At 39.3% G+C, this 13,646-nt stretch overlaps 1 protein-coding gene across 4 annotated transcripts in view; it reads left to right on the top strand.

Annotated features, from left to right (window-relative positions):
• LOC118431756 (cytosolic carboxypeptidase 6-like) overlaps positions 1–12,988 on the top strand; it is an 84,883-nt gene extending 71,895 nt beyond the window's left edge. For all 4 annotated transcript variants that reach the window (XM_035843058.1, XM_035843059.1, XM_035843056.1 and 1 more), the window contains exons 10-14: positions 7,359–7,511; positions 8,473–8,522; positions 10,081–10,193; positions 10,879–10,978; positions 11,545–12,988. In XM_035843058.1, coding sequence (XP_035698951.1) covers positions 7,359–7,511; positions 8,473–8,522; positions 10,081–10,193; positions 10,879–10,978; positions 11,545–11,725 — 597 coding nt within the window. In that variant the 3' untranslated portion in view covers positions 11,726–12,988. The remainder of the gene's footprint in view (positions 1–7,358; positions 7,512–8,472; positions 8,523–10,080; positions 10,194–10,878; positions 10,979–11,544) is intronic.
• The last annotated feature ends 658 nt before the right edge of the window (positions 12,989–13,646 follow it).

Genomic DNA, 13,646 nt, shown 5'->3' on the forward strand with positions numbered 1-13,646 from the left:
TTAGGCCTACAGGGGTAGCTAGTTTAACTTAAAGACTACTCCAGCTATTGGCAATTCCACTAAAGAACAATGTATATGTGTATGTGCAATAGACTGTCCAGGGCCGTCGCCAGTCATCCATCCCAGGATGGAAATTTGCTTTTCAGGATGAACACATGTGCATGTATGTCCCCCTGTCCGTCCAAATAGCCTGAATATGAAACTAGTAGTATTTTCGTAAGTTGTGAATGACAGATTCAACCACGAAAATTAACAACATGGACTCCCATTGTGATTAATAGGACAGGAAAAAAATTAAGGCAGGAGACAGCCATGGTGTATGTGTAATAGTCTGTCAGCATATACAATGTACATTCAAAAGATGGAACCCACCTTTAGTATTCCAGAGCTTACTTCCAGTGACAGTGACAAACGATATGCAGTGTTCCTGTAATGTTGGAAGGAAATGGGGCTTAGGGGTCACATGTACAAAGACAGGAAATCAAGGCCCCACAGCTGCCCCTCTCCCTACCGTCTCGTACATTACTAATCAAGCAGGTCCTGTGATAAAAGTTTAATCACCCCCCTCCCTCTTTGTTCTTTCTGTAAGACGTCAAAGTTGTCGTTATTAAAGATGACAGTGAAGAAGCAAGGTGGTAAATTATTCAAGGCCATGGTAATGCGTGCATGCAGGAAAAAAGCAACTTCTCACAGTGAAATTTCCATCAAGGTGGGAAGAAATGGGTGATACTGACAACTCAAAGATGTAGTGAGCTGTTTAGGATTCCGCGCAGCCCGCTTCGTTCAGTAACAAAGTGGAATATTGCTTGGGTGGATCTTTCTGGGGAATGGAGCCAAGAGACATAATCTAGCATGCCACACGTGAAATATAGCCTCGCTCTAACTTGGAATCATCGTAGGAAGCTGAATATCGGAAATATTGAACTTCATATGAACCCATCAGCAGCACATCTATATACATAAACTACACGATATGCTGCATAAATGAAGAGTGCGTTATTTAAAGGCCAATCAAGAGTTATAGCTGATTTTGTTAGAAGTGTTTTTACAAAAAATTTATTTGCATTGGAGGTACTGGAATGAAACAATGGTCGACCGGTGGCATTTGCTAAAGGGCAGTTTATTCTGGTAAGGAATTTCACACTTCATGCTGTTGGGCATCGGGGGAATCAATTCCTAGGGAAAACATTAGACATGGAGGGTAGCTTGGGGAGGTGAGTGTAGGGTGTGAAATGAGTAATCCCACCCAGTTTGTTCTTAGTTCACCTCACAAGTTTGTTCTGGTTTTGGGTAATTGCTGTGATCTTCTAGGGACATCCATGCAGTGTTCTATCTGATTGTGGGTTATTCATCGAGAAGAATGAACGAATGAAGAGTCTTATTGTACATTTATACTCTCAAAGTTACAGTGTAAGTACTGGCAAAGATTGTAAAACTATTACAATTAGTGAGGTGAGAATGTGGTACAATGTATCTTACTAAATCTGCAAAGTCTAATGTATACTCAGTTATGTAAAGGTTCAACTTCCTATTACTTAATCTTAAGACAGCTGGAAATATAAGGACAGATGGAGCTTGAAGTATGGTTTATATATTAATTTCATAAGGAATTTTAATTTTTTTCTGTGCTATCTAAATATTCAAAACTTATGAACCTATTTTTTACACAATGGAAGAGGATATGAAAGAGAATGTGCCATATTCAGTATTTTTCATGAGCGGTATAATCATTGTGATGCCACACCATTTTCGTTTGAGCACACATTTTGCAGAGAGCAAGATGAAGAGGAAAATTTGCCTTGGACTATATTCACTGCCTTATACCCCATGAACTTGATACAGTCTATTTTCATGTTGACCAAGTTCTAATTCAGTGCATTGAAAAGCAATCCAAGGGCGAACCTTGGACCTAAAAGAGGATGAATGTGGACTGAAGGTGGACTAACTTGTGTCAGAGGGGGAGTTACTCCCGGAGTAAGTCCACCCCATATTGCCATGTATGACTATGAGAACTGTTGGTGTTAGTTTTGGTGGACTATTATCCAGAGTAAGACCCTCACACTAATTTAGGTAGTATGTCCATCTTCAGTCCTCCCTGATTAAGTCCATTTCAGACCATTGGACTTTAATACTGTGGGTGAATAGAGGACTATAGCTCATGGTAAGTCGTTCATAAGTCCAAGGTTTGCAAATTGGTGTGGTGGCCTTGTCCCAAATATGTCTCACCAATGTCCAGCGGCTTAAATGACCACCTCTACGTTTTTGGAACATTAGGATGGATACCAAATTTGCACCTGCTTAGCATTCCCCCTCACCCTCGCGCAGACTGTAACAAACAGGTGTGACGGCTCAACAATTAAGCTTCTACGCTCGGATAGATGCTAAATTTGCTTGTGCAGTGACATGAGGCTAGATAAATGGCAGCAATTTGTTGCTACTTTGTGCAATAAGATATCTTCAGGCATCAGCTTGCGGCTACGGGGATTAGACTGCCAGGGTTCGGGATAAACCGAAAAGTTCCCTTTTGTTTCGCACGCAACGTCGACGAGAAGGGCGGATTATGGGTACGTCACTGAAATCGGTCTTCTGGCGCACACAGCAGAATATTTGTTACCGCTGATTCCATGTGAAATCCTTTCGTTATTCTCTATCAGCGCACACAATGTAGGAGCTCAATTTATTATACGTGGAACGTTTTATGTTTTGATTTTATGTATGTTCGCGTGCCGTTACGGATTTACCACGAGAGAGTAGATGCTCTTTCTGCACTGATCATGATGAATTGGCTATGAGAATCTAAATCTTCTCGTGTCAAAATCAATTCACCGTTTCTCTGTGAGTTGAAAGCTCTAACACCATCTCATTGTGCTTACTGTACATGTGATGGCTGTTTTCATTTTCTTTTTCTAAGAAAAGTGTGCATAGATTACGAATTTGACTCAAGCAGCTCCTTTATACACACTGGTGATGATACAGTAGCCTTGTAGCTTGAGCTGGTGACTCAGAACCTGGAGGTACTGATCAGAACCTGGAGGTACTGAGTTCAAATCCCTGACAGGTCCTGATGTTGTACTCTAAGAAAGGCACCTTATACTCAGCTATTTCCTAACTCAACTGAGGCGTAAATTAGTACCTAACTTCAGCTTGGGATGTCTTCTCGAATAGAACATTATTTTAGGGGTGTCAGGAGAGCCACACCTCGAACATGGTAAAGAACACACTGCACTGAGTAGAGGTCCATCCTGGTGTCTTACTTACTTTAACTTGATATAATTTCTTCATCCCATGTGGGACATAAGGCTTGATAAGTTTCCTCCACTGGGGTCTGTTCTGTGCTAGGGGCTGAGCAGCATCCCAGGGGATCCCAATAGCTAGGTCTTTACTTTAGCCACATATATGTCTCTATATACAGTAGTTTTAGGATGTCCGTGTTTCTTCTTTCCATCCTGGTGTCAGTCAATCAAATAAATCTACTTCCTCAGATACAGTATATAAAGCTTGTATTCTTCAGTACAAAAATGGCATGTCACACCATGAGGTGCAAGTACATTTGTACTTTACTGGGTATCAAGCAAATCCTACCACACCAGCAATTCAGCAAATCTACTTCAATCTCTGTTTTGAACTTGACTACACTGACTGGATACAAAACACCCTGTTATGGTAAGTCTACTTCTTAACACACACACCATATGCTATCTTTTATGTTTCTTACACACATTCAGGATTTGACTTATTATCAAACTCTCCTGAAGTTAGAGTCCCAAAATGACACTTAAGGCATTTGGAGACCAGACATTATACTCTAAGTTGAATACCAGCATCCAAGGAGACCTTTGCATAAAGACTTTCATTGTACATCTTTGAAAAAACCAAATTGTCAACTGAAGCTTTATACAGTAACACCGGAACATAAAACTTCAGAACATTCTGACCCCGAATCTCCATATTATTGACAGTGAAGGCCATTGTGTGGTGAAAAATCAATTGGTCTGATTTTCACTTACAGGGTGATTTGTTTTCATGGAATTCTGTAGTAATTCTATTGAACATTCCTTGTGAGCATCCATCATTTGTAGTGATGGCTGCCGATTTCTGCTGACAGCGAAGCGAGACCAGCATATTTAAGACTTCCAGTATTGCTGGGATTGGGGAAAAAGCACTGATCGTCCATTATTTTGTAGTAATTTGGGTTTCAAACCCTCAGGCAGTGTAGAGAAGTTGGCAGTGGTCAGTTATCAAGTAATTTTCTCCCTTAATGAACATGATTAATTCCTAAGAATGATTTAGTAGTATAGAAATGTTGCAATGATTTACTTGAAAAAAATGGTTTAATTTATCTTCAGACTTGTATTACTGTAACAGTCATCACATACAGTGACTTTAACTTTGAACATTTAGGGCATCCACCTTAAGAAATATGAATTTCAAGACTTCCACTTATACAGCACTTCAGATATCTAAGACAGGGCATTCTTGAGAAGGCATCAATAAATCTGTTTTGTTTCTTAAAGGGACCTCAAGAAATTTGATAGTTTTACAATGTTGTCCATCTTCAGTCTCCATGGAAAACTTGCTTTTGAAAATGGGATGTTGATGGAGGGTCAAGGTGCCGGGGTGTCTGTAAAGTTTTACATTCCAGTTCAATAAAGTCTGGTGGGTTTCTTTGTTCCAGTTATGACAAAAGTTCAAATCTCACACGCCCCTGTGAAAAATTCTCATTTGTCTTCTTTAATTGAAGTTTTTATTTACATTGATTACTTTCCGTCACTCTATGGTGAATGTGATAAACATATGGAAAATATATAACTGCAAAAACAGACAAACAGGCAGACCAAAAACAATACCTCCCTGAATTATAAGTGTCTTCCATTGAGCTAAGGATGCCTGTAAATGACTTACTTACTGTCAGCTTTCCTGTAAACTGTTTTGACCTCCAAGTCGACCTTTACACCCTGCCAGTCTCCACCCATCTTCCCCCTCACATCTTTTCACTCACTAGTCACTACTCAATTCAAATAGACAAAGGCAAAAATCATCCAGTTCAGCAACCAATATTTTCATATAATGTCCATAGTAAGAATGTTTTCTTTCCAACATCATGAATTTGTTATAGCACTTCTTATAAAACTAAGCTGTAACAAAATTGATTAGATCTGCAAAATTTATATGCTTGAAATACTGTCTCTGCCCACATTTTTCCTCGTATGTCATTTTCCTTGTATCGAAATAAGTGCCATCAGTGAAAATACAGCAAATTGACAGTAATTGAAGATTCCGAGGCCTAATTCCGGAGGTTACGGCTGGAATCAGCTTAGCCGAGTTATGATGGATGTACCATCGGTGACTTTGCCTGTCTGGGGCATGACCCTTGACCTAACAGAGTCATGTGACTTGTGTCGTGATGGCATCAGGCCTACTCTGACAGCAGCAAAATGCTAAGAAAACAGACATCAGAATGTATCTCAGGAACCCATCTCTTAGCAATCACAGTCTACTGAAGGGAAATTATCTAAGGGTTAATAAAGGTCGTCTTTTCTATTTCAAATGTAAGGGGATGGTTCCTCCTATATTCAGTTAAAGTTAATCCATTACTTGTATTGCAATTGGCTATCCTTCATGTGCGGTATGATTTTCAGGCCTTTGAAAGCCAGTACAGCAGAAAAGATTGGATATATGTATCACAAAAAGTGCATCAACTCACAGTCTAGTTATCTTAACATTTTTGGCTAGGAATATCGGAAATGGCATGGTCTTTTGTGGTAAATTATACACAGTCAAGTACATTGACCCTGCGCGTAGAATAGGGAAGAGGGTTTTGTGTTGCTGAATTCCGCCTAACTCATTAAACAGTGGTCAGTATATACATTGTACATTATGCAGTGTAGACTACCCCTTTGTACCCAGTAGGTTTCTGGTGGGGAAAATTTAAACCTGGGTAGAGTACAGAGTGGTTTTCTTACGTTGTAGCGTTTATTGTACATTTCCCAATTGACTTGTGCTGAAAGAAAGAGAATACAAAGTGATTCAAACCAAAGTGAAGGCTAAAGAAAGGCAATGGTGCAAAAAATCTGTACTTGGTGTTGAATGGGTGTGGCCTTTTGTGTTCGGTATTTTCCAGTGCTGTCAGCCATTCTGTTGTTTTTCCAACTACATTAGGTTTTGTTTATACCATTACAGTATGTATTTGTACCACCAAAAAGTAAGGACTTTGCAATTGGTGCAGGATGTTTTGTGCTCTTTGAAAATGCCAGAAATATGAAAGAACAAAGCAAACATCTTTAAAAGTTCCAACAGGAAGGTTTGTAACAGTTATATTACTTAGTACAGAATATTTGATGTGAACTTTCATACAACGCCTCTGCATACTCTAAGGCCGCCATGCTAAAAAAGCTTCAGTCTGGTGAATTGAAAGCTTTTAATGCAACATCGGTGATACCTAATGTATGTGTACTTCAGATTTGGCAAGTAGTCAAGACATTCTTAAGTCGGACTTCATAACACCATTTTTCACAGTGGTGGTCTTAAGGCAAGAATTATGAGGGTTCATGTTACATTCAGTCCTTCATTTGATTCATCTGTGTCTTAATCAGATATACCAGTTCTAAAGTCCATGATATGTATATAACTCCATCACTGTCTGCTCTAGATCACGATACTTCTTGTGAATAACTTGATAAGAGCCAATGTTTTACAATGTTTTACAATGATAACATAGTTACAGTAATCAATGCTTAGTGTAGACTCATATAACTGTCATTCCTGGCAAAATTGTAAAAAAAAGGCCTCTGTACATGTGTGCTGATAGGTTTATAAAGGAGGGTATGCTTGTCTTGATGACCAGAAAAACAGCTCATTTCTAGAATAGAATTTTCGATGAAGTCTGTGTTGATGAATTTTGTGATTTAATTCTTGCTTTGAATGCATATTAAAGTTTATTTGTTTATTACACTTCCCATATAAAAATGGTGGGGAGACAAAACAGGTGATACCACCTCTGCAAGTTGTCTTCCCGAAACAAAATACACAATACAAATTAATAATAAGAGTCAGCATGGTATATACAGGGATAATCAGAAACAAACTGCAACTTATGTACATATACACATTCAAGTAAATAATAAAGTGAAAAGATTTTTCCTGATCCCCTTGGTGCTTCTCAGAATGACTGACCCACTCCTACTTGCAACATGGCTTCAATAGTGGGTCAATAGAGCCTGGGAGCTTGTACATGTACCAAATTCCTTCTGTAACCAATCAAACTGTTCATTTTTCAAACTTTCAAAAGTTATAGGAGCTACCTAGATGAATAAATGAATAATTTTAAATAAATCTAGGAATCATTCTCTCCTCTCCAGAAAGTTGACCTTGACTTCTACATCGACATCCACGCCCACTCCACGCTGATGAATGGGTTCATGTATGGGAACGTCTACGACGAGGAGGACCGCTTCGAGCAGCAGATGGTGTTCCCCAGGTTGCTAGGCAACAATGCAGAAGACTTCTCTTTGGTACGACCATTCTTTCTGGTTTGTTCTGTCTGTGATGTGAGGTACATATCTTGTCATTGTGCTCAGTTTTAAAGGCCCGTTATGTAACATTTTGGCCTGAAAATTGAAAGTATTCTTGAGAACAAAACCTTTGTGGCAAATATGTACAACCTTTTTTCAACATACTTGCATCATTATTTCCTATTTGTGGTGTTTGTAAGCTGTGCAAGAGCAAGCTGAACAAAGTCTGCTTTTAAGTTTCTGAAACCATACTAAACCCTCCTGTTCTAAACAACAACAATCGTGTAAGATCACAGCTTTTAAACATGTTTGTATGGTGCAATCTCCCTCCCTAGATATCCAGAATGCAATTTTACAGTGTTGATCTAACTTGCTATGTAAAGAAATGGTACAAAAATCCACTCGCTATATTGTTCTGATGTTACATAATGGGCCTTTAAGGGAAGGGCCAGGCAGCATAAGCCTGAGTTCACAGTGAGAACTGCACATGTGCAGTATGAGGCATTGTGGGTAAATGTTAAAGTTTAAGCCCCTGGTAGGTTAGGTCAAAGTTAGTTGGTCCACCGACTAGTCTAGTAAAAGTGCCCTCTTACATAATTTTTCGTAACAATTTTACATGTATTGTGTATGTTTGTCATACAGTACTTGTTTAAAGTATTGCCCCTAGCTTTCAAATGATTATGATACACATAGCTCAATTTCAGATGTCAAGTTTTTCTGCATTCCCTGCATTTATTGCAATCATGCAATTATTTGCTCTTAACTGTGACTAATGTATGCACCATATTTTTTACAAACCATTTCTTTTAGTTCAATGATTTGATGCTTGATTGATATGCAGCATGCTGAGAAAGGAGCTTTTTTGGAGTGATTTTTTTTCCTATTTTTTTATGATTTTTGTTTGAATTTTTGGCGTGGGTTGTGCTAACTGTGTGTGCTTGGCTGGTGTTGTGTGTTCCAGGCTAACACCAATTTCAACAGAGATGCCGTCAAGGCAGGCACAGGCAGGAGGTGAGAGGATTCAAACTTTGTGTCAAGGTGCCAAAAACTTGTTGGGAAAGGAGTCAAGTCTAAATTAAAACGGGCATTTTCTTGTGCTAGGCCTGTTGCTTGTATTTATCAAGCAATGGCATGTGATTGTACAAGCCTTTGGTATGTAATTTTTACTGCAATAGTACATCAGCCAATCAGATACACCCCCTTCTGTTGTTGGAGGGAAAGCCACCAGCCAATCACGTTGCCTAATGACTGTAAGCCGTGATGTGATTGGCTGCAAGTGGGCTGCAGTGTGTACTGGATTCTGAAGCAAACTTAAACATTCAGTTTCTAAATCTTCATGATTTGTTAACCTGGGTTGGAACCAAAAATGTATTTTCCAAGTGACCTTTTAGAAACTATTCACTTTTTCATCCCAAAACTATTGAAATGTGGCCATATTTTGACTGAAAGTAGCCTTGATAATTTTCCCACAAGTTGATGGTTGCCTTTGCGTTGTAGTATCAGATTTAAAACTGGGGATGATCTCAAAATTTCCTGAGACATTTCATAGACAAAGATGTCAAAATCTGAACTGGCAACTTTTGAGATCATCCCCTTTAGTATAACCTCAGCCATTCATGGTTGATCCCTGGTGTATATATTCCCACACTTTGCAGGAACAAACTTCCTTCAACAGGGACGATGAGAAGGCTGGCACAGGGAGGAGGTCTGTCTTTAAGCCACAGCAATGTAAATTCTTGGCTCTCAGATTTTTGCCGAAGGAAGTCACACATCCTTTCATGTACCCAAATGCTTTCACAGGAACTACAAAATTGGTGCTACTTGATATTTCAAACAGGGCAGTCTCCAGCATTGATGTTTTGTTCCATTCATTGTTTGGGTGCTCATGTTTAACTTTCTAGTTTTCCTTGTAAAAACTGTCATTTTCACCAGTTTCATGTCGTAAGTTGCAGGATTTTTGAATGGAAGGTGTAGAAAAAAATTTGTCTGTCCCAAGAAACAAAGTTCTGTCATAGGACAGAGGGACCAGTCCTGGAGACAGTCCTGATTTCGAACAATGAATTTTCAATTTTTGATGCAACTTGGAAGACAATGACTTTCTTCAACTGTTGCTGTCAAAATATGAGCAGTTTGAGAATGACTTATATTTATATGGCACTGTAACATTGTGATCTTTATATTTTGTTTTCAAATTTAAAAAAAAGTTATATATGAATCTGACAGCTATCAAACTATATTGGTGTGGCTTGATTTATTGAGTTACTCCATGTATTGCATACTCTTCTGCACTTTCTCTTTTCTCTAGAAGGGAATAAATTTGGTCTTTACTTTTGTGGAAATGTTGAAATATCATATGATGAAGAATCTTTTCCAATTTCATGGTACTCTACTTTTTATGATAGGCTACTTTTTTAAACACAACTGTTCCATTTGTTTTGCCATCTTTGTTCAAGTCACTGTCCTTGTACTTGAAAAAGCATTCTTTAGATTGCTCAACTCTATGGATGTTTGTACTGTAGTCTGTGTTAGTTGTACATTTGGTTTCATTGTATCTGCACTTTCCCTCCAGATTCCTAGGTGGCGCTCTTGATGACAACTGTTCCTGCTACACCCTGGAGGTCTCCTTCTTCAGCTACCTCACCAACTCCTCCAGTGTACCAGTCCCCTACACAGAGGAAGCCTGTATCCTTACTGTACTGTACAGGTGGCACAGTGGCCTTGTGGTTAGGGTCATTAACTCATAACCTAGAGGTTCCAGGTACTGAGGCTGGTCCATGGCTAGTGGGTAGAGTGTTTGCCTTGCATTTGGTATGTCGTGAGTTCCATCCCCGGCCGAGTCATACCAAAGACTTAAGAAATGGTACATGTCTCTTTCTCTGCTTGGCACTCAGCATTAATGATGAGAAAGAGTATGGGACTGTTAAGCACACATCACTACCGGCAGACTGGCCCTATGGCACAAATGTGTGGCCCAAGGGCTACAGAAATGGAGATAGGCACCACCCCTATCATCTGTTACAGATGTACAGACAACATTTAACCAGGCACTGAATTAAGTCCCTGACAGGCCACACGGCCATGTTGTGCCTTTAGAAAAGGCACTTTACGCCAATCTCCTCACTCAAATTACGGATAAGATTATGTGTCTGTAACTCTCGTGAGTTTACGTTTAAGTCACTGGTCATGTTTGATCCTGAAGAAAGCTGATCATTGAAAATTTTATCTTTGTACACCTTACCGTTCTAAGAAAGTTTAGCAATTTGTACTATGATTCCTACCAACACAGATGGTGTTCCATGAAGATTTGGATAGTAGAATGTTGTGTCCAAGATGTGCCCTCTGTAGTACCTTGACAGCATTTCCACAGACATGAAGCTTGGCAGGAATGTTGCCAGGACTTTCCTAGACTTCTACAAACTGGAGCATCTCATCAACCCCAAACCCACCGCCGGTCCACAGTATCCACGGTACATGTACAACAGTATTTCATGTAAAATATGTTTACTTTTACATTAGTTATTGATTCTTTACAGCTCTGGTGGTCTTGTGGTCAGAGCTGTTCTGGGTTTGAATCCCTAGCAGGCTCTGACTTTAATATTCAACTCTGTCCTTAAATATTCAACTCAGGTGAAAATGAGTACATTGTGCATAGTGTCATTTAGGGATATTTAGGGATATATCTTCTTGAATGTATGGAACATAAAGTTGGTGGTCCTATGTTTGAGGAGAGCCACACCTCAAGCATGTTGAAGATTTCACCACAGTCAGTCAGTCAGTCATAGTCATACGGTGTATTACAGCACCGTTGGATTTCACCACACTTGTCAAAAAGCACAGGGTTCCTTGCTCTTATGAATAGATCGAATGTAGCTTTCTGTTCATGCACACTTTGACAAATGTGTTTACATACTGTGCAATGCAAAGCCATAGGGCAGTTAACAGGAGAAAACAGACATGTACAGTTGTGATTTGTTTCTGTAAAAGTGTTTGCTGAAAGAATGTGTACTAGTAACTGTTGTTTTTTTTTATACAGAGGTCAGCGAAACTCATCAGGTCGCGGGAAGGACCGTGAGCGCGGGCGGGAGAGCCGGGGATCCCGTGCCATGTCCTCCCAGCAGGAGGTTGGGAGTTACGCGGGCAGCGCGAGCGGCAGCAGTCTGGAGGCCATGCCTGTCCACTTCAAAATGCACCACAGAGACGGCAAGAAGAGATAGACAATCCAACATCCAGATCCACTATAGAGTATATTTTTGATGACTTGCCTTTGTATTGGCCTGGAGTCCTATTCTAGCTCTAGTTTGCTCAGTCAATAGCTACCATGCAGAATAGTCTGTCCCCTTCCCTCTATTTAAATGTTTGGTCCCTACTTCCCTACTTATTTAGTCAGCTCTACGCACCACATGCAAGAGAATGAGAAAGAGAGTCTCTATACTTCCCGCATTATTTCAGGAATCAAACATTTCTGAGAAACACTTGCAATGGGGGACCTATTTCTGTCTTTAATCCCATTACTATGCCAAAACAAGGACCATGTGACTCTGAACCAATCAGAACTTTCGCCCGTGCTTGAGGCAAATGTCATGCAGGATGTTTGGCCCAGAAACGAGAGGACCTGGGTTCATATCCTGTCATGCTACAAAATTGTGCTCTCTGGAAAGGCATTTAACACAACTTTCCTCACTCTTTGCCCAGGTGTGAAAAGTAGGTATACCTGACTTCAGTAGGTGAGGTACCTGTAAAACTAAGGGTGGTGAGAAGAGAGGGTTGGGCTACACCTTTCAATATTGTACCATATGGCTAGACACAGTGGATAACAACCCACTGCCCCTAACCATTGAAAAGACTAAGAGACTACCTTTTTTTAAATGCCAATTGTTTCTATATCAACAGATACCAGTGAGATTATTCTGCAGAGAAACAACCAAAAGAGCAAGCGAAGCTAGAATAGGATTGACATTAGAGCAGTTTTGTATGTTCCAGCTTACATTTGTAGCTCCTGAATGTTACATGATAAATTACTACAAGGCAACACAGTACATAACTGTAGATAGGACTTTTTAAAGTTCATTTGACCACTGGAATATATTAGTGACATTGTATGATACAGTATTTTAGTTATTTTTGCTGGCAGATTGTATTTCTGTAAAGGTATACTTGTCTGTTGTTATTTGGATATGCTGAAAGCATTTGTGTAAGTTTTGATAAGTTAAGATAAGTTGTTTGAGTGTTTTTTTTCTTGTAAATATGTTTTAAACAAGGCTAATGCAATATATTTGAGATATTTTCATTTTGCATTCCAGTATATAATGATGTTGGTTTTACTGTGGTTTGTAGAAGCTACTACATGGATAAATATGCATTTGATATCTTAATTGTTAGAAATGATGGGTGAAAAATGTACCTGACAACATCAGATAGCCTTACCATGGACAATCTTAGCACAAGTAGGGTTTTTCATCCACTGAAAATGTAGTTACTGTTGATGCATATTTCAGGGGTAGTTTTCACCCATCTATTCTCTGAGAATTTTTTTCATTTTTAATCTCAGAAGGCTGAGACAATGTTTGTCTATATATCTCAAATATGCAACATTTTGGAAGAACAATTTTGTCACCATTTTAATTCAGTAATTTGACTTAACTAGTTCAGATGCTGTCAGGAACAGAGCTTGTGAAGGAAGTGCTAAACACAGATTTTACATGTAGGTGAAAACACAGCAACCTGAGCAAAGTAGTCTCATTTGACCCATTTGGTGATTGTACACAGATACTGGTCTTGAATAGAGAGCCTTTTTATCCAGCATCTTTCCAGTTAACCATTTAGCTGCTAACTTGTGCTAAGGTAGCATCCATCACTTTTCAGTACTTCCCAGTGTGATGTGAGGGTTAAAGAGGGGAAGTTTGGTGATTTTTTGATGCAGCCAATTGGAATTAAACCATCTCTATGCTACCTTTCCCCTTAACCAAAGATTCTGTGCCAAGCTACCTTAGCAAACTGAAGGTTAAGTGATTGTATATTTACTCTCTGTTTACAAGGGTGGAATTTCAATTTTAAGCATTGTTATAAAATGGTCACTGATTGCTTCAAAAATGACTTTGTTTCCTCTATCTTATGGCTGTTACAGTAAAGTAAAGT

Source organism: Branchiostoma floridae, chromosome 15 (genome assembly GCF_000003815.2).
Source record: "Branchiostoma floridae strain S238N-H82 chromosome 15, Bfl_VNyyK, whole genome shotgun sequence".
NCBI lineage: Eukaryota > Metazoa > Chordata > Leptocardii > Amphioxiformes > Branchiostomatidae > Branchiostoma > Branchiostoma floridae.